The sequence below is a fragment of the Schistocerca nitens genome, chromosome 4, assembly GCF_023898315.1.
Source record: "Schistocerca nitens isolate TAMUIC-IGC-003100 chromosome 4, iqSchNite1.1, whole genome shotgun sequence".
Lineage (NCBI taxonomy): Eukaryota > Metazoa > Arthropoda > Insecta > Orthoptera > Acrididae > Schistocerca > Schistocerca nitens.
Window position 1 is genome coordinate 95,339,868 of NC_064617.1, and position 24,596 is coordinate 95,364,463.

At 37.8% G+C, this 24,596-nt stretch overlaps 1 protein-coding gene across 1 annotated transcript in view; it reads left to right on the top strand.

The window, feature by feature from the left end:
• LOC126252135 (probable chitinase 10) overlaps window positions 1-24,596 on the top strand; it is a 223,260-nt gene that overhangs the window by 187,089 nt on the left and 11,575 nt on the right. Inside the window, exons 34-40 of the mRNA XM_049953001.1 lie at window positions 2,161-2,473; window positions 3,815-4,026; window positions 6,195-6,433; window positions 6,524-6,657; window positions 15,571-15,782; window positions 19,854-19,989; window positions 22,006-22,148. Coding sequence (XP_049808958.1) covers window positions 2,161-2,473; window positions 3,815-4,026; window positions 6,195-6,433; window positions 6,524-6,657; window positions 15,571-15,782; window positions 19,854-19,989; window positions 22,006-22,148 — 1,389 coding nt within the window. The remainder of the gene's footprint in view (window positions 1-2,160; window positions 2,474-3,814; window positions 4,027-6,194; window positions 6,434-6,523; window positions 6,658-15,570; window positions 15,783-19,853; window positions 19,990-22,005; window positions 22,149-24,596) is intronic.

Below are 24,596 nucleotides of genomic sequence, written 5' to 3' on the forward strand. Positions count from 1 at the left end.
TCTTTTTTCATCTCTGCATCTCTTTTCAGACGGCATCCACCCAGTCTGGTTTTTCTGATGGTTCCCACAACATATATTCCTTCATTTCTAAGCTTTACTGCTAGGTTGTGGGAAGTACCAGTTGCCCATAAAGAGTTTGAAATTTGCATGCCTAGGCAAGTTCTCAGTCAGCCAAATCACTACATTTCCACTCATTCCTAACTCAGGATTGCTTGCAGTGTTTGTCACCTTCCCAACATACACTTCAAAAGTGTAAATGTAGCCACTTACACCAGCTCGAGCAAATACTCTTATGCCCCATTTGTGTGGATTTGATGTGATACACTGGCGCAGAGATGTATGTGATTTTAGCGGAATAATAAGTTCGTCAATACTGTTGTACTCTTCAACTTTGGTTTTTAGAAAATTGTTCTTTAGTTGATCTAAAAATGGCCTGACCTTGAACAACTTGTCATGATGAGGGTCATTCCTGGGTAACATATTTGCATTATCGTTCACATGCAAATACCCCCTCAACTTGTAAAATTGACAGAGTGGCATCACATCAGCTATCTAACTACAACTTGTCTCATTTGCCCAATACATCTTGTACCTCGGCACACTCACAATACCACTTAGTAAATGAATGCCAGTGAACTGTCTTATTTCACTGGCACTTGTGTTTATACTTTGTCCCAACACTTGAGTAGAGTATAGATTTGTCTGTGTAACTAAATTGTCAATTATAGTCTCATCAATAAAACTTTCAAAATATTTGAGGGGAGAACGTTCTTCACTTGGTGGATCCAAAAACTGCACAGCACACTGAACATCCATACCCTGCAGATCCTTGCATATCCACGTATAGCTCAGGCAGTTTGAATTTCCTGCTCCTGAAGTTTCAAGCCATACAGGTAGGAGAGTTTCATCATCAGTAAGAACTTCTTCTAGACTGCTCAGTTCAGGTGCTGTCTGTAGAGGCAATACTTGCTGTACTGATGGATCATAGTCACTTTTATCATCCGAAACAATTTTGTCATCCGATATTTCAGAGTCATCGCCACGAAGAAGAAGAAAAAGAATTTCATCATCCCGTAGAGCTTCATGTTTTCCACACTTAACCTATAAAGAAAATATGATGCAACAATGAAAACAATGAAATATTATATAAGAACAAACACAATTCACTCTTACAATACAAATTCATTTTTGCATACATAATATATACTAATGCATCAAAGACTCCAAATGGCATCATTAGAAATCACACAATAATTACTCAAAAAAATGTATACATAACTGTATTGTAAACTTACCGTATTTCTTTCCTTTGTCCTTGAGGAACTAGGTAAAGTTGGTTCCATAACCAAGAATTTCAGTATACACAGAATAAAACTAAACACGACAGTTATTGTTCACTCACAAATGCATTAGTACAACTCACGACACTTCTCTGTTCTGCACTTCAAGCAAACAGCGAATCACGAAAGCAAACGCCATTGTGATCTGTTGGCCAAACTTGGAACTATGTGAAGTGATGCCAAATGGTGTCATTGAAGCATTGGGAAGCTCGGAAAAGCCAGAAATACTTAATGATGCCATTTGGAATCGCAGATGCAGAAAGGGTTAATTAAGTGATTTGAAATAGTTTAACATATGCCCATCATCGCATTCCTCTGCTTTCCCCACATATTTCACCCAAGGTTTTTATATTTCATGTAGTTTTCACTTTACATAATTTGTAATGCATGATGTATTGCATCAAAACTAAAGTTGGATAAAAGAGAGAAATTTATGCTAAGGTAGGGGATGCAGTTTGGTTACACACCTCAATCTATGTTTGTGGATTTGTAAGGAATGCTATTGAAATAAAGCAAGCAGCTGTTCCTGCAACAGACCTGTTTTCCATCAAACCCAATGTATTATTCAGGAATGTACAAAGACTATGAAATAAAATTACTACTTCTCCTTGTATCACAGCAGTACCTGAAAACTTAGTAAGTTGTAAAGTATTGTTTTGTTTTTACCATTCTCTATTTGCAAAGTCATAAAAGTGCACTTCACGATTCATTTCTGTAACTAGGTTTGTAATAAGTACAACAGGTATTCAGACCTACTATAAATATTCTGTTGCAAAGAAAATACTAATAACAATAATTACTTATATGTTTTTTATTCCAGATTTGCACAAATATCCAGAAGAAGGGCTGGAGGGTTGTGAAAGATCCAGAAGGTCGTATGGGGCCTTATGCATATTTGCGTGATCAATGGGTGTCCTTTGATGACACGTCAATGATTCGTTATAAATCAAACTTCATAAAAAGGATGGGATTAGGTGGTGGCATGATTTGGGCTTTAGACCTGGATGATTTCCGTAATGTGTGTTCTTGTGAGAAATATCCCTTGTTGAAAACAATTAACAGAGTGCTAAGAGGTTACCCAGGCCCTGGCCCTAACTGTGATATTGAGGCCACTGAGAAACCAGGCTCTGAAGGTATAGCAACAAATTTTACTATAAGCATTTCTTTAACACTATTTCAATGCATCTGCATGATGTATAACTAGTAATAAACACAGTTTTTGATTTTATTACCTTGCAGCACTCCAAACCACTGTCAGGCTGGCAAGAAAATGTATAGGATGCAACAAAACACCTTCACATTAACAGAGTAGGGAGCATCTTGTTGGGTAGAATTTACTAAATATCATTAGATTATAGAAATATATCATGCGTAAAAGGCCTCATTGTCAAGTACTGTAATAAGCAAATTTATGCTAATGAAGTATAATCAACATTGTAGCCACTAGCTGTAAGCTTACAAGTTATTCAAGATAATCATTCGTGCATTGGCTTCAGATATCGAACTTCACATCCCTTCCTGCATGGTAGCCTTTCATGATAGAGCCCCACCACTACTGTTGTTTTTTCCATTCCAGCAGGTACTGACCAAGTTATTTTGTGCACACTCTACAAATAGATGAACTTCTGTTCTAGCAAATGGATCAGTATCAGTAATACAATATTGGCAATTCCTGGGCAGAATACAAATAATGGAAGGATTAAAGGTAAACATTAACTGTAAAGTATTACTTACACACCACCCAAGCATGCCCACATGTAAACCCCCCTCCCCCCCCCCCCCAAACACACACATACACAATCACAGTCAGATCCAAATAGCAATTAAACAAAATTACTTCTTGGGTGTGAGAGGAACATTATGCAAAAGCTTAGCTACAAGTTTAATCTTGTTTCTGTGCCTTTCTACTGCTCCATACCTCAACTTCACAGAGAGTGATTACCTGTGAATTAACTAAAAGCAGAACATTTAAGACATTTCTGTTTATGACATTACATGATCATATTTTGTGCTTGGAACACACCAGTCAAGCACATTCTACCTAACCATACACCTTTTAAAACCTACATAATGCTTAATGCTGAAGAACTGCATTGGTGAATGTGCTCAAAATTTAAGAGCCATTTTATGTAATAGTACACTTGTCACCTATGATAACTTGCCAAATTTTGCTCAATTCAGCATTGCCTATTGTTTTATGGCCTTAATATCTGATGGTCTTCCTGCACCTCTATGTAGTGTAATGACTAATGATGTGCATATGAATCCTTGTCTTTCATCTTATAATGTTAAGAAAACGTTGGCTTCTTAAATATCACATAAAAATATTTTAAAAAATGTGTGCACCAATTTCTTTCAGCACGAATGAAAACTGACTTTTTTTGTCAAGAGACTGATAATTGAATTTATTCTGAACTAAGAATGTAAGCACTAATTTATTTTAGTATGTATTAAAACTGACTTCTTTTTTCCAGAGACTGATAATCGAATTCATCCTACAATTCCTCCTACATCCCCCACTAACAACTGGAACGTAATAAGTGGAGGTGGTGGTATTGTTCCAAAAGATCCTACATGTGGGAACCGTCTTTTTGCTCCACATGATAAAGACTGTAATAAATATTATCTTTGTCAATATGGTGACTTCATGGAGCAGAGTTGTCCACAAGGGCTCTACTGGAACAAGGTCAGTTACAGCCTGTGTTGTTACTATGGTTCACGTTTAAAATAATTATTACAGTATTCATTTTTGTAACCTTTCTTTTTTTTTTTGTAACCTTTATAAGTTTTTTCCAGACACAATTTTTGTTTTGAGTGTGTGTTTTATATCACATTACTCTTTCACAGATTCTATGTAGAAAGTAACAATCACTAACTTTGTACCTTAAATCAAATATAATAACAGAATCTGATTATATCATTCATTTTGTGGGGACACATATTAGACATTTCTTATGCACCACTGGGAATAACATATAATTCACTAACACACTGTGCTATCCAGGATCCAATTAAGTCTGTCATCTTAGATGAGATGATGCTAAGGACTGTATATAACAGTTCTGAGAAATGACACCATGTAACACATGAAGCTGCTGCATAATTTATTTATGAGAATAATCAATTTTTGAAACTATAATATCAAGCTTTCAGAGGCTTGTTTTGGCAGAAGGGTTGAGGGGGAAGGAAGAGGGTTGAAAGAAAAAGACTAACAAGGTTTAGGAAATGGTGAGAATCATGGAAATGTCGACCAGGAACCTGGGTCAGGAGACTTGTTGGATGTGATGAGAAGGCTGCCGCCACATGGTGGTATATTGTATAATTAATTTTTAATCGTATACTGGTTTCAGTCAGAGACTACTTTCCAGAACCTCTTATGTAACTTTATGGATACAGGAAGCTTTCTAGCATGAAAAATGTCCTGTCTCCATAATGTTGTACAAGAGGGGTCAAGAAATGGTCTCTAACCAAGACCACTTGTACATTGAAAATAAATTATACAGTAGCTTCATGTGTTACATAATGTAATTTCTCTGATTTATCAATGATGTAGAACACAATCACAAATACTACAATTTCCCTCATAAAAATGCATAGTTATTTAAAATGTGAGTGCAGAAATAAATTATATTTACTATTCACTAGAATATGGCAGAACAGACGTGATATCAGCTCCTCCACAGTGAAGATGGGAAACTTAAAATGATTATATTTCTTCAGTCATGAAAGAAGGTAGAGAATATCATTAATGTAAGAAACCATGTGGCACTGAATCTTTTGTCAGGAAACTATAGGCTTACTTGCAACTTTTGATCGAAGCATAGCCAATTTGGCATTTTCTTAAGATGGCACATAGTTAAGATTTCTTCCCATCTGCAAATCAGTGTGATGACAGAAATGACTGGGTTACTAGAACATTGCCCTTGAAATGCAAAGATCCAGTGTGTCATACAGCTTTAATCTGTCAGAAGGCTTCAGCTTGCCATATACTTAACTGAAGATTGCAGGTCCTATTATCTGACAAACACAGCTGATGAACTTATTGTGAAGATCATCATAAATGTAACAAGAAGAGGATGACAAGAAGGTTACTAAACCAGTGAACAATAAACTCTTTTAATATAAACTAACACATTCCACTATGCACACAAATACACTGGATGGAAGGAGTTTCCAAAGAAAGTTGCATGTACTGGAGAGTGAGATAATTGGGCGGGGGGGGGGGGGGGGGGGGGGGGGGAACAGTGTTAAGTTTGTGAAAGAAGTGGTAGAACATAAATAGGCATGAAGCAATTTTAAAAAAATGCAAAGCAGAAAAACAAATAAATGGGGAAAAATAATTATTATTGCTCACTGGTTGGAAAAAGTTTGAAATCAATTCAGTTATAAAGTAAAATTCTAAAATGCAGGGTTTCCCAGGAGGAGCGGTCAGTATAGGGATAGAACAGGATAATCATTCAAAGCAAAATAGTCTAATACACATGAGCTCTAAAATGCATACCGTAAGGTACCTGAGCACTTGTTCAGTAGATGAGATGTATTTCATAGTGTTGAAAATGAAAAAAAGTGCTCATAGTTTTTATGGTATGTCTTTAAGATCCCACATTTGCGAAACTTTATTGCTTCAAATGATAATGCCTGTGTATATCCCTGAACATTGATCATTCCTCCTGGGACACCTTGTATAAGCTCTTTAGTCTGGTTTATAAGTTCATGTTTGCTTTTATGTATGTGCATGCACACAACCATACACACATACACACACACAATTTTAACTAAAATTAAGTTAATGCCACACTATTCTCACAAGAAAACAGACATTTAAGAAGCAGCATAATTTTTCTCTGTACACAGGATCATTGCGACTGGCCTTCAAATACGGATTGCAGCAAGGAAGACAGCTCTGTAATTAATCCAGCACCAATTGCTAGCACCCAAGAGCCAGAAATGAGTTCAACAACAGAGAACATCCATATGTCTGAATTCACAGTCACAACAAGCATTCGCCCTAGTGAACCAGGCACCAGTACTGTTATGACACCCTCTGGAGACTACATGGTTGTCTGTTATTTCACAAACTGGGCATGGTACAGGTGAGTGTTCATTATATTAGCTATATAAACTACTGTTTCGTAAAATGGAAATTTTGCAATTTCTCTACTTTTTTTTTTTTTTTTTTTCAGGCAAGGTCTTGGGAAGTATTTACCATCTGATATTGATACATCATTGTGTACACATATTGCTTATGGTTTTGCAGTGCTGGATGGCAACACACTAACAATAAAGCCACATGACTCTTGGGCAGATCTAGACAATGGTAAGAACAACTTATTTTAAAAAATATAAATTTTTTAAATGTAAATTTGGAAAATTATGTATTTAATCACTGATTTTGGTAAGTGTGAATTCCATCTACATAAAATTATATTTGGTGTAGTTAGTGGTGGGACTCCATGAATAGTGGAAAATGGAAATTTGATAAACTGGAGGAGCTCACTTCTGTTTCACAGTTCTTGAAAGTAAGATTATTTCACCTCTTCTCTCTACTCCACCTCCACCCTTCTTCCACACTCTCTTTTTCTCTCTGCACAGTAGCACTGCAGTAAATAATTTGGTATCTGTGACCATGAACATTAGTTTACATGTAGAAGTCTTTGCATAAACATAAAATGTATCAAGTTAACGAACACATAAAGTGTAACTGCACTATAAAATAATGTCATCGTGTAATAGAAAAGTGAATATTACGGAAATGAGTAAATGAGAAGTTCCTTAAATAAGTAAGCAGTGACATTGGCAGACATGCGGCTGAAGTTGGTAGCAGCCATGCTGGTGAAGTATGTGGCATCCATGTTGCAAAAGTAGCATTAAGCAAAAATGTTTGAACAAGGCTGTGAGCCTTTTTTTGTGTCTATGAGTGGGGAGTGGCGCTCTTGTCTGTGTACGTTCAGGAGCTAACTGATCTAGTATGTAGCATCTGGAAGCAGTTCCAGCTTAGGGTTCACAGTAAACACCTCAAGGGTTTCTGCCAATGGCTTTTGCAGACAGGATGAGAAGGAAAGACTGATTGTTAGGGATTGCACCATATTGGATTTTTCATCCAGTGTAGTCCCCACCAATCAGTCTTTCCTTCTCATCCCTTGGCCTGGTGTTTTGGTTGAATTTTCCATAACTCTCCACATTTCCTAAACCTCACCAGTCCTTTCCCTACTTCCTCTTCCTTCCCCTTCAACTGCTCTGGCAGAAGAAGGAGCCACTGTCTCCAAAAGCTTGCACAGTCCCATAACTACTACAGGGTGGTCAGAAACAGTCTGAAAAGCTTGTAAGGGTGTTGCAGGTTAGATTTTGCTGAGAAGTAATTGTTAAGAAAAAATTCAATACATTTCACCATTTCCAAGTTAATTAGCATTGAAGTTAGCCAATAAGGCCATTGAATGCACATATCCATGCAGCCCACCAGATACAATTAGTGTCAATGCACAAATCCATGCAGCCCACCAGATACAATTAGTGTCAGTTGTTCTCATAACGTAGATGATAGTGCATGACACTACTTAGCCTTTGGATTGATTCATTTCTTACTTCCGTTCCATGTCCAATTTTTGTATCTCTCTCTTGTTTGGTCTTAGGAAACCAAACAGAGAACGTAGCTTGTGACACTGTCTTGGGCAGGCCCCTTAAATTTGCACCTGCAATGGCCTAACTGGCTAAATTCAATGCTAATTAACTCAGAAATTGCTCAATGTTTCAAATTTTTTCTTTGTAATTATTTCTCAACATAATCTATCCTGCAACACCCTGACAAGCTTTTCAGACTGTTTCTGAACACTCTGTATATGTTTGTTCTCCTTCTGCTGCTGTGTGACTAGCTTTTTTTATCTATACAACTATGTTATACTCTCTAAAATTGATTTTCATTGCTATATTAGCTCAAGGGTTTCTTCTGCAGAAAAGGTGGACTTTGGTAAATGAAGATGCAGTGAGACAGCATAGTTCTGAGCAAATAGCATGCCTGCAACCTTAATACTAATAACTGCATCTATACCATTAGTGGGCAGCTCCAAAAACTATTTGCCTTGTAGAAGCTTTGGAGGAGTCAGGGTGAAGGAAATAAAACCTAACAGAAAACCTGGCATGGATTTCATAATAGGATAGTGAATATTATCTTAGCAACTTCTGCAGCTGTTCTGGTGCCAAAAATTGCACCTCCGTCTCTCCCCTTGGACTTAATTACTAATTTAGATTCATAGATGATGTGTTTCATGTCTGGACTACTGGTGATGCAGAAGTTCTTAATTTTCTGGACAACTCAACTCCTTCATTTTTGTGGAAGTTATATGGTCTGTTTCCATTTCTTCAAATACATTTCTTCATGCTAACATTCACATTCTTGGTTGTTATCTTCACATTCCACTTAAAATAAAGTGCATAACAGCGGAATCTTTACTTTGACAGTTGCTATCTCCCTTCATTTTGAGTGTTCTCTTCCCTGCATCCTTGAGCTTATGTTAAATAGAATTTTTCTAATAGAGATACTTTCAGCAAATATTTAAATTAGATAACTATTTTTGTGTCCAGGAGCTACTCTGATGAGCTCATATGGAAGCAAATTTATCATGCTATAGTGGCTTAGTCTAAGTAGAATGATGACTATTGTCTTTATAACATAATGCCACCTGAACTAAAATCTATTAATCATTCAATTTGAGTCATGAGAATGACACCAAAAAAAGATCTTTCCCACACCCTCAAGAGTAGCCTCCTACCAAACTGATCTCTGTGATGTACTTATTATGCTACAAAACATTCCTTGCTGTTATCTTCCTCTTTTTTGAAGTTGATCTCTATATATCAGTGCATATAAACACCTCAAACAAATGACAATATTTGTATTCTGACAGCTGCCTCCATCTCCATGTCTACCAGTCCATATAGGAAAGACTTCATATGTATACCAGGTACACCAAATCTCTACAAAAACATAATTTTGTTTAGTGTTTCCACTTCTTGAAGATGCCAAATTAGTCTATAATTTTCGTATGATCACCTGCATAACTGAAAAGTCACTTTAAAATGTGAAGTGTTCCCTTTATATCACAACACTGACATCAACTAGATTATGTTTGGATGATTTTATATCAGGAGTATGCATTTCCAAGTCAACCAGTGTTAACTACTAGTATATGTATCATGACTGTCCCATATTTTAAATAATTATAGTTGTTTTTGTTGTGGTCTTCAGTCCTGAGACTGGTTTGATGCAGCTCTCCATGCTACTCTATCCTGTGCAAGCTTCTTCATCTCCCAGTACCTACTGCAGCCTACATCCTTCTGAATCTGCTTAGTGTATTGATCTCTTGGTCTCCCTCTACGATTTTTACCCTCCACACTGCCCTCCAATGCTAAATTTGTGATCCCTTGATGCCTCAAAACATGTCCTACCAACCGATCCCTTCTTCTGGTCAAGTTGTGCCACAAACTTCTCTTCTCCCCAATCCTATTCAATACTTCCTCATTAGTTACGTGATCTACCCATCTAATCTTCAGCATTCTTCTGTAGCACCACATTTCGAAAGCTTCTATTCTCTTCTTGTCCAAACTGGTTATCGTCCATGTTTCACTACCATACATGGCTACACTCCATACAAATACTTTCAGAAACGACTTCCTGACACTTAAATCTATACTCGATGTTAACAAATTTCTCTTCTTCAGAAACGCTTTCCTTGCCATTGCCAGTCTACATTTTATATCCTCTCTACTTCGACCATCATCAGTTATTTTACTCCCTAAATAGCAAAACTCCTTTACTACTTTAAGTGTCTCATTTCCTAATCTAATCCCCTCAGCATCACCCGATTTAATTTGACTACATTCCATTATCCTCGTTTTGTTTTTGTTGATGTTCATCTTATATCCTCCTTTCAAGACACTGTCCATTCCGTTCAACTGCTCTTCCAAGTCCTTTGCTGTCTCTGACAGAATTACAATGTCATCGGCGAACCTCAAAGTTTTTACTTCTTCTCCATGAATTTTAATACCTACTCCGAATTTTTCTTTTGTTTCCTTTACTGCTTGCTCAATATACAGATTGAATAACATCGGGGAGAGGCTACAACCCTGTCTCACTCCTTTCCCAACCACTGCTTCCCTTTCATGCCCCTCGACTCTTATAACTGCCATCTGGTTTCTGTACAAATTGTAAATAGCCTTTCGCTCCCTGTATTTTACCCCTGCCACCTTCAGAATTTGAAAGAGAGTATTCCAGTTAACGTTGTCAAAAGCTTTCTCTAAGTCTACAAATGCTAGAAACGTAGGTTTGCCTTTTCTTGATCTTTCTTCTAAGATAAGTCGTATGGTTAGTATTGCCTCACGTGTTCCAACATTTCTACGGAATCCAAACTGATCTTCCCCGAGGTCCGCTTCTACCAGTTTTTCCATTCGTCTGTAAAGAATTCGCGTTAGTATTTTGCAGCTGTGACTTATTAAACTGATAGTTCAGTAATTTTCACATCTGTCAACACCTGCTTTCTTTGGTATTGGAATTATTATATTCTTCTTGAAGTCTGTGGGTATTTCGCCTGTCTCATACATCTTGCTCACCAGATGGTAGAGTTTTGTCATGACTGGCTCTCCCAAGGCCATCAGTAGTTCTAATGGAATGTTGTCTACTCCCGGGGCCTTGTTTCGACTCAGGTCTTTCAGTGCTCTGTCAAACTCTTCACGCAGTATCTTATCTCCTATTTCATCTTCATCTACATCCTCTTCCATTTCCATAATACTGTCCTCAAGTACATCGCCCTTGTATAAACCCTCTATATACTCCTTCCACCTTTCTGCCTTCCCTTCTTTGCTTAGAACTGGGTTGCCATCTGAGCTCTTGATATTCATACAAGTGGTTCTCTTCTCTCCAAAGGTCTCTTTAATTTTCCTGTAGGCAGTATCTATGTTACCCCTAGTGAGACAAGCCTCTACATCCTTACATTTGTCCTCTAGCCATCCCTGCTTAGCCATTTTGCACTTTCTGTCGATCTCATTTTTGAGACGTTTGTATTCCCTTTTGCCTGCTTCATTTACTGCATTTTTATATTTTCTCCTTTCATCAATTAAATTCAATATTTCTTCTGTTACCCAAGGATTTCTATTAGCCCTCGTCTTTTTACCTACTTGATCCTCTGCTGCCTTCACTACTTCATCCCTCAGAGCTACCCATTCTTCTTCTACTGTATTTCTTTCCCCCATTCCTGTCAATTGTTCCCTTATGCTCTCCCTGAAACTCTCTACAACCTCTGGTTCTTTCAGTTTATCCAGGTCCCATCTCCTTAAATTCCCACCTTTTTGCAGTTTCTTCAGTTTCAATCTGCAGTTCATAACCAATAGATTGTGGTCAGAATCCACATCTGCCCCTGGAAATGTCTTACAATTTAAAACCTGGTTCCTAAATCTCTGTCTTACCATTATATAATCTATCTGATACCTATTAGTATCTCCAGGATTCTTCCACGTATACAACCTTCTTTTATGATTCTTGAACCAAGTGTTAGCTATGATTAAGTTATGCTCTGTGCAAAATTCTACAAGGCGGCTTCCTCTTTCATTTCTTCCCCCCAATCCATATTCACCTACTATGTTTCCTTCTCTCCCTTTTCCTACAGACGAATTCCAGTCACCCATGACTATTAAATTTTCGTCTCCCTTCACTACCTGAATAATCTCTTTTATCTCGTCATACATTTCATCAATTTCTTCATCATCTGCAGAGCTAGTTGACATATAAACTTGTACTACTGTAGTAGGCATGGGCTTTGTGTCTATCTTGGCCACAATAATGCGTTCACTATGCTGTTTGTAGTAGCTAACCCACACTCCTATTTTTTTATTCATTATTAAACCTACTCCTGCATTACCCCTATTTGATTTTGTATTTATAACCCTGTAATCACCTGACCAAAAGTCTTGTTCCTCCTGCCACCGAACTTCACTAATTCCCACTATATCTAACTTTAACCTATCCATTTCCCTTTTTAAATTTTCTAACCTACCTGCCCGATTAAGGGATCTGACATTCCACGCTCCGATCCGTAGAATGCCAGTTTTCTTTCTCCTGATAACGACGTCCTCTTGAGTAGTCCCCGCCCGGAGATCCGAATGGGGGACTATTTTACCTCCGGAATATTTTACCCAAGAGGACGCCATCATCATTTAATCATACAGTAAAGCTGCATGTCCTCGGGAAAAATTACGGCTGTAGTTTCCCCTTGCTTTCAGCCGTTCGCAGTACCAGCACAGCAAGGCCGTTTTGGTTAATGTTACAAGGCCAGATCAGTCAATCATCCAGACTGTTGCCCCTGCAACTACTGAAAAGGCTGCTGCCCCTCTTCAGGAACCACATGTTTGTCTGGCCTCTCAACAGATACCCCTCCATTGTGGTTGCACCTACGGTACGGCCATCTGTATCGCTGAGGCACGCAAGCCTCCCCACCAACGGCAAGGTCCATGGTTCATGGGGGAAGAAAATAATTATAATGGCCTCAAAAAGAACAGAAGGGCACTGACAGCAAGCCTAAATAATGAACATGCGCCTGGCTGTTGTAAAGCATGCTGTCGAATACAGTACCAAGGATCTTGATTTTTGGTTCAGCAAATAGTTTATGTGCTTTCTCCAAGTACCAATAACCTGCAGCTGGCAGATTACTCTACAGTACCAGTTTTCTGGCTGGTATTACCTGACTATAATTTATGCTCCCTGTGGCACCTATATTCTAGTGATGGCTATTTCTCTTCCTTCTTTGCATCCCAATCTTCCATGAGGCATACTTTCTCTTGTGCAGATTTTTCTTCCAATCTTCATCTCATTTCCCCCCTCTCTTTTTTATTATTTGTCTTTTTCTCTCTTCAACACTCTCCCTTCTTTTTGCATTTTCTTATGCATTTTGAGGGTTCCATATCTCAGTTGGTAAAAATGGAGCCCTTATAAAATCACTTTGTTGTCCTTTTCTCTGTAGATCTGTTAAGACACCTTTTTCTCAGGGACAGGAAATACCAAGGTCTATATCCCCTTGACAGTATAAAAAAATTAAGCTTTTAAGTCTCTACAGTCCAAAGATTTGGCCATTTACACCTCATATTTTGGTACTCGCACTCATCAAAACTTGTAGATAAACTATTTATATACCTAATTAAATTTGTATGGAGCTCTCATAGCATGAGTCCTTCTTGCACTTATCCAATATTTTTTGTTTCTGGTCTTGCTTCTCTCTGCATCTGTCTACTTTTTCTGTTGCTTGCTCCTTCACCTTTGCCTGCTGTAATTGTCACGAGATACGTTGCTTCAAATGGTGTACATTGAGATGGTCTGATAATGACCAATGGTCAGAACTGGTAATTTGTGAAGTGTAAATACCTGAATTAATTAAAAAATGTAATATTTTGCATTCTAGCCTGAACATCGTAATAAGTGTCAAAAATGATCATTCCCTTTTACTCGGACACTGAGCTCTCTTCATCTTCTGTGTGCAACTGCTGATCATTTGCTATATTTTATTTTTGTAAATAGACATTATATGAGTCTTCATATGGTTGATGACTCATTGCAGAATTTTGCTTCTCGACAGGTGTTTTTTGAGTGTTTCCTTCCTTTCTCTTTTAATTTCATATGATAGCAGTTGTGTAACAATTTGTATGTAGTAGCCAAGATAAACAATACATACAAAAATATATAATTGCAAGCTATACCTTTTATTTTGCTGCATGGAACAGCATCTCAATAAAATACAGGGTGTACATGAAGTCCGGGAACACTTTCAATTATTTATTGCACAAGAACTAAACATTGTACAGGTTTCATACATATTGCATTTTGAAGAGAAACTCTGAAAGTTTTTTTTTTTTTTTTTTTTTTTTTTTTTTTACAAACATTCAATATGCAAACCATGAGTGGCCCAGCATATGTCAATATGGTAACTGAATTCTTGCCATACCCGCCCCAGCACGACATCGTCAACTGTGGCAGTTGCTTCCTATATTCTCTTTCGGAGCTCTGCTACATCATGTGGTAGAGACAGTAAATACACCAGATTTTTAATGTGTCCCCACAGAAAAAAGTCACACGGAGTGAGATCTGGTGATCAGAGAGTCCATTTCATGAAACAGCTATTCCCTTCTGTAGCAAGGCTGATCCATCGATGCAGCAGGTCTGTGTTCAGGTACCCACAAACTTCACGGTGAAAATGGGGTGGAGCACCATCCTGCTGTAAGATGAATGGAGAGTCTGATTGCATTTGAGCCATTAGCCATTGCTGCAACATGTCCAACTAGAAATATCCAGTGACAGTGCTCTTGGCAAAGAAGAATGGCTCGTACAGTTTTTGACATGAAAAGGCACAAAAGACATTTACGTTTGGGGAATCACTCTCAAATTCAGTGCATTCATGTGGATACTTTGTACCTCAGATTTGACAATTATGCCTGCTCACTTTTCCATTAGTCTGAAAAGTGGCTTCATCACTAAAAATTAAACGATCAACAATGCCATCCCAATTCTCATTTGTTGTCATCATTGAGCTTCTGCACTAGCTCCAATCTCGATGATTTCATAGACAGCTTCCGTCGCAGGACTTTCCACACTGTCATTGGAGCCATTTCAAGTTCTCGGGATGCACGATGCACCGATTTCCTTGGACTCCTTACGAATGTCTCTCATACATGCTCCACATTTACTTCACTCACACTAGGACATCTGCTTCTCTTTGCCAGGCACAAGCAACCCATCATAATAAATTAGTTGTGCCAGTGGTAAATGGCCTTCCTTATTGGTGGCTTCTTACCGTACTTGGTTCTAAACATCTGTTGAACAGCTGTAGCACACTTGTTTTTGTCAAACTCCAACACACAGAAATCACACTCTGCACCTGAACTCACCATGTTTGTTACTAATGCTGACTATTGGCAAATTACCAAACTATGCTGTGGCAATATACATGAAAAAAACCTTTCAGGGTTTCTCTTCGAAATAACATATGTATGATATCTGTACAATGTTTGGTTCTTGTGCAATAAATAATTGAAAGTGTTCCTGGCCTTTATATACACCCTGTATATATATGATAATTTTATATGTGTGCAAGTTCAGTGATTTATGTGTCAGGTAATGAAATCTATTACTGTTTATCTAAAAATTTACTTAATGGTAATTTTTTTTCTCATCATTACACTTGTCTTTGTCCAACAGAATTTTATACAAAAGTCTCAAGATTAAAGGAAAAGGGAATTAAAGTTCTCTTAGCAATTGGCGGTTGGAATGATTCTCTTGGTGACAAATACAGTCGGCTTGCAAACAATCCATCAGCAAGAAGAAAATTTGTTGAACATGTTGTGAAGTTCATCGAGAAGTATGGCTTTGAAGGACTAGATCTTGACTGGGAATATCCAAAATGTTGGCAGGTACAGAAAGATTACATATCATTTGACTAATGTGAAAAGCAATTTCAATGATATGTGTTTCATTACTTCTATCTTATCATTAGACACAAACCACTCTACACAAATGCATTGCCGCTCATATTAAGAGAAAACTGGAAAAATTGAAGCAGATGTTAAGCATCTTTCTCTTTCCAATTTTGAACCTCAGCTTTACAGTGTGTGCTCAGATCATAGCCTCTGCCTCCTGACTGGTTAACAACTTTGTCAGCATCTGAATGTTTGCATTTACAGCAAAAGCATCAAATATACAAGATGTTTTATTAGGAAAGTACTTTAATATGCCTGATGAAAACGCTCATAAACATTAAACCTTATGTTTTCAGTACTCTTCTACAAGAGCTAGATGAGAAAACATAAGGTGAGAAGCAGAAAAAGAGAATAGTTTCCCCAAAATTTGTCAGTGTCTTGCAATACTGGTACTGTTACATTTTTTATCAGGTTAATGTGATAGTAATCTGTGGGTTAATATGAATATATGCTTAATTTCCATTTCTACAAAATATTTTCACTACAGATAAATCTTGCTTTGTATTAAAACATCACCACTTTGATTGCACTTATAATTTCATGAATAACAAATAACAAAAGTTTGTGAAATGGAAAGTGAAAAAATTAAGGTGATGGATATACTGTATTCAAAAAGCTTTGTGACTAACAGAAGATTAGACTATATGATAATATATTATACAATTGAAGATATGCAGTGGGTGACAGTTATTGAACTGTATGAAATAAAATTGTCATAACTTCTGAATGGTTTGTGTTAGGACAGTCAAACTGCACGGTTGGCCACGGGGCATGATGACAATTAGTATGTGCATGCACACGCACCTTGTTGTTGTCGACCATTTGCATGTGAAAATGTCATGGTACTGGGTGCTTGAGCTTATAGCACATGTGAAGGCCTACTACGTGAGCAATAACAGCTCAACTGTGGCTCAAAGGAAGTTTGCAACTTGAGTTCAAGCTGAAGACAACCGGCCCAAGTGTGTTAACAATCAAGAATTTGATTCACAAGTTTGAAAGAATGGGTAGTGTTCGTGATGGCATTATTGGCAATGTCGGTCATCCAAAAAGGGTGAACATGCCTGAAAACATCGAGAAGTCATCTGCTGTGTTTCAAACCAGCCCCAGGAAATCAATCCGATCCACTGCACAACAGCTGGGAATCAACTGAGAGAAATGTAACAAATTGTTGTTGAATACCTGCATCTCTTTCCATACAAAATTGAAACCAAAACCCATTAGCCATTAAGACTGAGGGTCATGGAACAGCAGTTGTGTTTCACAAATACTATTGTCCACAGAATTCACAAACAGGACTTTGATGTGAATATGATTTGGTTTAGTGACGAAGACCACTTTTGTTTGGATGCATTCATCAGTAAGCAAAGTTGGTGCATTGGGGTGATTGAGAATCCACATTTTGCAATCAAGAAGTGTCTTCACACTCAACAGGTGACTGCATGCTAAGCAATATCCAGTCACAGAATAATAGGCGCGATATTCCTTGATAGCCCGGTGACTCCCGAGCAGTACATGAAGATTTTGGAAGGTGATTTCATCCCCATTATCCAAAGTTACCCTGATTTCAACAATATGTGGTTCAAGCAAGATGGAGCTCATCCACATTGAAACAGGAGAGTTTTTGATGTCCTCAAGGAGCACTGCGGGGACCGCATTCTGGCTCTGGGATATCCAGAGGCCACTGCCATGGGCCTCAATTGGCGGCCATATTCTCCAGATCTCAACGTATGCAACTCTTTTTATGGGGCTAAATGGGTACAGCAATAACCCCAAAATCATTGCTGAGCTGAAAACAGCCATTCAGGAGTTCATCGATAGCATTGATGTTCCGACACTTAAGTGGCTCATGCAGGATTTTGCTATTCATCTGCATCACATTGTTGCTAATGATGGTAGGCATATTGAAAATGTCATAAACTAAATCCAAAAATCTCTAGTGACCTTTACATGTTGAATAAAATGTGTGCACATCATAGTTTGTAACTAATCTACATTTTTGTCATATAATTCAAAAATTGTCACCCCGTGTGTAAAAACTTGAGGCACAGCCATTACAATTGTCATTTTCTAATCTAATTTGTTTCAAGATATTCTGGAAAGGGCTAAATTAAAATATAGGAACTTCTTGTTCTGTCCATGGAACACCACGAGCTCAAGCAAGTATTAATGGAATATTGAAGTGTGTGGTAGCCATTGTTGGCTTCATTTGGAACAATTAATTAAAACTTAGAGAGGCTTGAGTTTCTTCCAGCATATACAATGTTCAAATAACTTACGGAAAGCAGCCAGGTGATGTCATCAACAACTGCCAATATTTTGACAGGTGACCACCTTGTCATTTACAAGGCAAAGTTTCAGCAAGTAAGTGCTGAGCAAGTGAATTTAAAACCTTGGTTTTCAGAGCAATTGCAGAGAGATAACAGATAAACATACTGTAAACACTAGTGCCATCATACAACAAAAGATGACTGATGCCAGAAGTTATTAATTCTGTTCATCTTTTTCTTCTTCTTCTTCTTCTTTTTAACACTATCCCAGTTGCTGGAAGTACATGTCAGAATCTTCATGTTATCATATTCTGTTGGATGATCAGTGCCAAGACAATGTTCTGCAATAGCCAGTTTGTTGTATTCTGTTGGATGAACAGTACCAAGACAGTGTTCTGCAATAGCCAATTTGCTTGGCTGTTGTAAGTGTGTGTGATGCTTATGGTCAGTACACTGGTCCTCCATGGTCCTAATAGTCTGACCAATATATGACATGCCACAAATGCAAAGATTACAGTATACATCCGATTTACGCAAACCAAGGTCATTCTTAACAGAACCTAAAAGGGCTCTAAACTTAGTTGGAGGTCAAAAAACACATTTCACATCATATGTTTGCAAAATATGACCACTCCTGTTAGAGATGCTCTCTGTGTAAGGCAGAAAGCCTGTAGACCTTTTCTCGGTATTATCATCACTCACCCAATTCATGGTTGGTCAATAGCACAACACCCGTCTGATGTGTCTTTTACTATAATTGATCTGGCAGAAGGTACCTCAAGACACATTAACTCAGCTGACAAAATCTCAGGATCTGATATGATGCGGGCCTTGTAAACTATGGTATGAAGTACCCTTCACACAGAGTCAAATGGTGACAACTATCAGCCCATAGATAAAAGTCACTGTGAGTAGGCTTCCTGTAAACAGTATGTCCCAATGTACCATCAACCTTGCTTCTGACCACTATCATCTACGTATCTGAAAAAACACTCAGGTTTCAAAGCTGCCCCTCTTATTCCCTAGCCACAGAAGATCTTCACTGCACAGCACCAAGTGCTGTGATATCAGATCATTGGTGAAACTGTGAAAGGGTAAATTTAAGAAAAAAATTGAAATTTTCAATAAGACCCCATTTTGCATGAAAACAGCTCAAAATGATTGTCACTTTGTTTTCCTCATAAAAATTCAGTTTGCTCTTCAGTATTACACTTATCACCATCCAGATAAATTGACTTTGCCCTACTATGTTATTTTTGCTGAGTTGCAGACAGGCACAACAAAAAGACTGTCAGAAAGCGAGCTTTTGGCCAATAAGGCCTTTGTCAAAAATAGACACACACAAATGCAATTCACACACACATGACCACAGCATCTGGCAGCTGGAGTCAGACTGTGAGTAGCAGCACATGATGGGAGAAGCAACCGTGGAGGGGGGCGGGGGGGGGGGGGGGGGGGCTGGGGCAGTGAGGGTGAGGGATAGCAGGGTGGGGAATGGTAAAATGCAGTGAGGGTGAAAGTCACAGTGTATACAAATTACTTATTTTAAGAAAATCTTAGCACTATGAAACCATTGAAGGTATATTAATACTTACAGTGCTAAAAATGCAAACATTCAAAGGCATGTTTTAAAAACATATTTTTGTAATTCATCAATTTAACTGTACTGAGATGTATTCAATTATCAAATAATTGGCATGTTACAACATGATTGTCACAGTAACTCATTTTGGATTAGGTTGACTGCAATGCTGGACCAGATTCTGACAAGCAAGGATTTGCAGACCTAGTGAAAGAACTAAGCATGGCTTTCAAACCACGAGGATTGCTCTTGTCATCTGCCGTTTCACCAAGCAAAGTTGTCATTGATTCAGGTATACACTAACCAATAAAATGCCTAACTGTCATTATGAAATGAAAAACTTTATTTTTGACAAGCTAGGAAACTGAATTATAAAATTATGGATGTGATATTCTTGGAGGACGACATTATTTCCTATGTGACTGAAGGTATGTATTTACTTGGACTTCACTTTGAATTGCTGGGTTTGGTCCCTCACAACTGTTGGAACCCTCACATCCTTGTCCTGTTTCTTCTCCATCATAAGACCCGGCCATTATTCCTCTACAGTGTGATGGTATGTATCTCTGTTAAGTTGCTGTAGTATTATTGCATTACAGTATCATGTAATGAGATTACAAACAGTCCATCCTCCACTGCAATTACACCTTAATTGCCCAGTGTGTAAATTCAAAGTATGTTTTCGTGCAGCAGCTTAACATCATTCACAGTATAAATTGACCACTGCCTATTATGTCTGCCATCAGTACTTGTACCTCACCACCAAACACATACTGTGTTTACAGTTGCAATGCAGTGATGCAAGTACACATTTCAGATAGTGAACATAATTTTTTTCAGATGAATGGCGTTAACAGCTATTCAAACAGATACAGTGTTTTATTTTAAGCATGGTTCCAGTCACTTGTAGCTGTTTGAGCTGAGGTATGTCCCTTATGAGATTTTGCATAAATTTCTTCAGGTATTCTTACCATTTGACCAAAGCATCAAAGTACTTGCAGGACCTTCGGCTATTGTTGAGATGTCTTTGCCATCTCATCTCTAAGGAGGAAGTGATGCTGTGTCTATGGCCATTTCTGACCACTACAGCAGTGGCAATTGCACCCATGTCTGCCAGGTTGCCAATATCCATTTATCCACCAGAACAGCATACATGCTGGCGAGCCAGTACCAGCTGGGGCATGCATCATATGTATATAAAATTCTGAAACAACAACCGAAACATGATCGTTGTTGCCCACCATATCTCTTGCAGCCACCATGTGAGACCCTAGTCTCACTACCAACAGAGCAACAGGTGCTACATAAAAAGTGAATAGGAGACCTGTTTTGTACAGAAACATCTTTTGGACCACTTTTGCAATGTGTACCATGTTTTTAGTGTGGTGGGCCTATGACCCACAAGAAGTTTCAGTTGCTTTGTCAGATACTTGACTGCACTATAACAGGAGCCAGTTTATGGTGTTTATTCTTTATGTATATTTGGGAGACCACAAAGTTGTGTTGGTGTCAGTGCTCCAGAGTATAGCATTCTTCTGAGAGTCTGTTTGCATCTGCTAGCGTAAAACTCTTCCTCACTTGATTCTGATGTTATGAAACTGTTGCTGGTATTGCCCCTCAACCAATTCCTCTTTTGTCCAAGAAGAAGAAACCTAAGGTTCTCAAAGCTGCAAGTGCTGTTATCTGGTTCTATTTGTTGCTATTGGCAGTATGTAGAGTCACAGCTCCTGAGGGGGATATGTAATTCCTAGTACACCTGTCTTCTTAAGTGTATACACAAGCAAAGACAAGTGAAAAGATAACATAACATATATGTAATAACCATGATGTCCCAAATCTTTAGAGTCAAAAGTTATTGATAGGCTAAAATATTCGTTTACAACCTTTGGCTTCTTATCTTAGAATACTCTGCTCAAATTACTCTACCATTGTACTTTTGACCCTATAGGTTTAGAACATCCTTTACAGCAGAGAATAATCCTGAAAAGAAAGGAAATAACTAGCTTTCTGTCTCATCCTCCTGATAAGATACAACATGAGCAGATGTGAAACTGGGACAGTGCAAAAGCTACAGTACAAGTTACAGTGTTACTCAATTCAGCTTTAAAAGAAGTTCAAGAATGGATTTACCTTTTCTATTATGTATAAACTGCTTAAGGATGAAATATAAAAGAATGAAGTTTCTCATTGTTTTTGTGTTAAAATCAACCACACTTCAGGTTTCTCATTAACTATACCTTTTATTTTTGGTTATATACTCTCTTCCTACAAGGTGTTGTTGACATTTTTTTTATTTTCTCCTTTACAGGCTATGATGTTCCTGTTCTGTCACAGTATTTCGATTACATCTCTGTGATGACTTATGATTTCCATGGCCATTGGGATAAGCAGACTGGTCATGTTGCTCCCCTGCATTATTACCCCGGAGATACTTATGATTATTTCAATGCTGTGAGTATTTTATGTCTAAAATAGTGTTACATAATGTTTTAAGATGTAACTACATATCAGTGAATATTGATAACAGTAAGAACTTTTAACTGTTTATTAGGGTCTTGTCTATATTTACTCTAAAAGAGATGTTACAGAAGTTGCAATCTGTGTAATGCAATGGTAACCAGTCACTACATAGTTGAGGCAATGAATACTCAAAATGCATATAAGTAAAATTGAAATATTGCTAACATTTCACACCATGACCTTCTTCAAAACTAACTAACATAAAACACACACACACACACTCATACACTGTTTCTTTATGTGCCTGTTCACTGCTAAAAGCCTCAGAAATGTGGTGAGTGGTTACCTTTGTTCTTCCCATTATTTGCATTCCACCCAAGACATTTTCTAGTATTACACTAAAATTTACAGTCTCTTATTAGTGGTTCATACTGATCACAAAACATATGAAAAATGTAAAGACTTACCTTAACCATTTCACTGCTGCAGGTATGCATACACATCCTACTATGCTATTCCCCATGTGTAGACATGAGTACATGTGCCATTTGGATTTTCCTCCAGTGCTACAGATGTCTGAATGCATCCTGAGCTACTAAACTCTCACTGCTGCAGATGACTTTGCTCCATATCTTTGTGAATAAAAATGTTTTGAGCACTTATCATGCAACTTATATGCATCATTGCATGCTGTCATTCCCAAAAGAACTTCATTTCTATATCTTGAATCATTTATGAGATATGACAATTTTTAGGATCACATAATTTGCGATGCACAAGGACGTGAATGGGAGCGTTGCGTGTGACTGTCCTTTGGGTATAAAGCCCAATTACTTGAGAACAAAATGAGATATTCTTCTGCTTTTGATTTTAAATAAAATTTTCATGTGTTAGCTACATTTCATTCACTGAAATGTATGCACTGAAAACAACTATCTACAAAGTTTACGCAATGCATTTTTACCTCAGCAAAATCCTTAATATTTCACACAAAGTTTTACTTCATTTGCTACAGCACAGTAACTATGTCACATAATGAAAAAAATTAAGTCTTTTATGAAGCAAGGATATCAGATTGAAGAAAAGATATCAGATTCTAAGATGTGCAAAAATCAAATTTTTTCACTTAATAGTTTGTTAAAAACGGATAAGTATTTCATAGCAGCTGGCAAGTCCACATGGATGGACCTGGGCATGTCACACCTGACTGTTAGTTGGATATAAACTGCAATAACCCGAAAAAAATTAGATATCACTCTGCTCTCAATTATAAATAAAAATTCGGTATCTTACGTGCATTTCATTCACTTCAGTGTATGAGCTAAAATCAACCATACACAAAGTTTACACAATACATTTTTATCCCTGTGAACTCATTAAAATTTCATGCAATGTATTACTTAATTTGCCTTCGCACTTATAACTGTATGAAGGGTAACAAAAAGAATTTCTGTTCTTTATTGAGTGAAGATATCAGACTATAATATGTGCAAAAATGAAATTTTCTCATCTAACAGTTTTTGTAAAATTGAATGATAAATATTTCATATTGGCTGGATTGCCATCTTTTGACACAGGAACCAACATTTGGCAAGAAGCACAGCCATAACAAAAGCCACCTCATCACATAATGCAAAGAGCACATTTGTAGCAGTAATAGGGTTCTACATCTACATCCATACTCCGCAAGCCACCTGACAGCGTGTGGCGGAGGGTACCTTGAGTACCTCTATCGGTTCTCCCTTTTATTCCAGTCTCGTATTGTTCGTGGAAAGAAAGATTGTCAGTATGCCTCTGTGTGGGCTCTAATCTGTCTGATTTTATCCTCATGGTCTCTTAGCAAGATATACGTAGGAGGGAGCAATATACTGCTTGATTCCTCAGTGAAGGTATGTAGAGGGTCTATACAAGGGTGATGTACTTGAGGACAATATTATGGAAATGGAAGAGGATGTAGATGAAGATGAAATGGGAGATATGATACTGCGTGAAGAGTTTGACAGAGCACTGAAAGACCTGAGTCGAAACAAGGCCCCGGGAGTAGACAACATTCGATTACAACTACTGACGGCCTTGGGAGAGCCAGTCCTGACAAAACTCTACCATCTGGTGAGCAAGATGTATGAGACAGGCGAAATACCCTCAGACTTCAAGAAGAATATAATAATTCCAATCCCAAAGAAAGCAGGTGTTGACAGATGTGAAAATTACCGAACTATCAGTTTAATAAGTCACAGCTGCAAAATACTAATGCGAATTCTTTACAGACGAATGGATAAACTAGTAGAAGCCGACCTCAGGGAAGATCAGTTTGGATTCCGTAGAAATATTGGAACACGTGAGGCAATACTGACCCTATGACTTATCTTAGAAGCTAGATTAAGGAAAGGCAAACCTACATTTCTAGCATTTGTAGACTTAGAGAAAGCTTTTGACAAT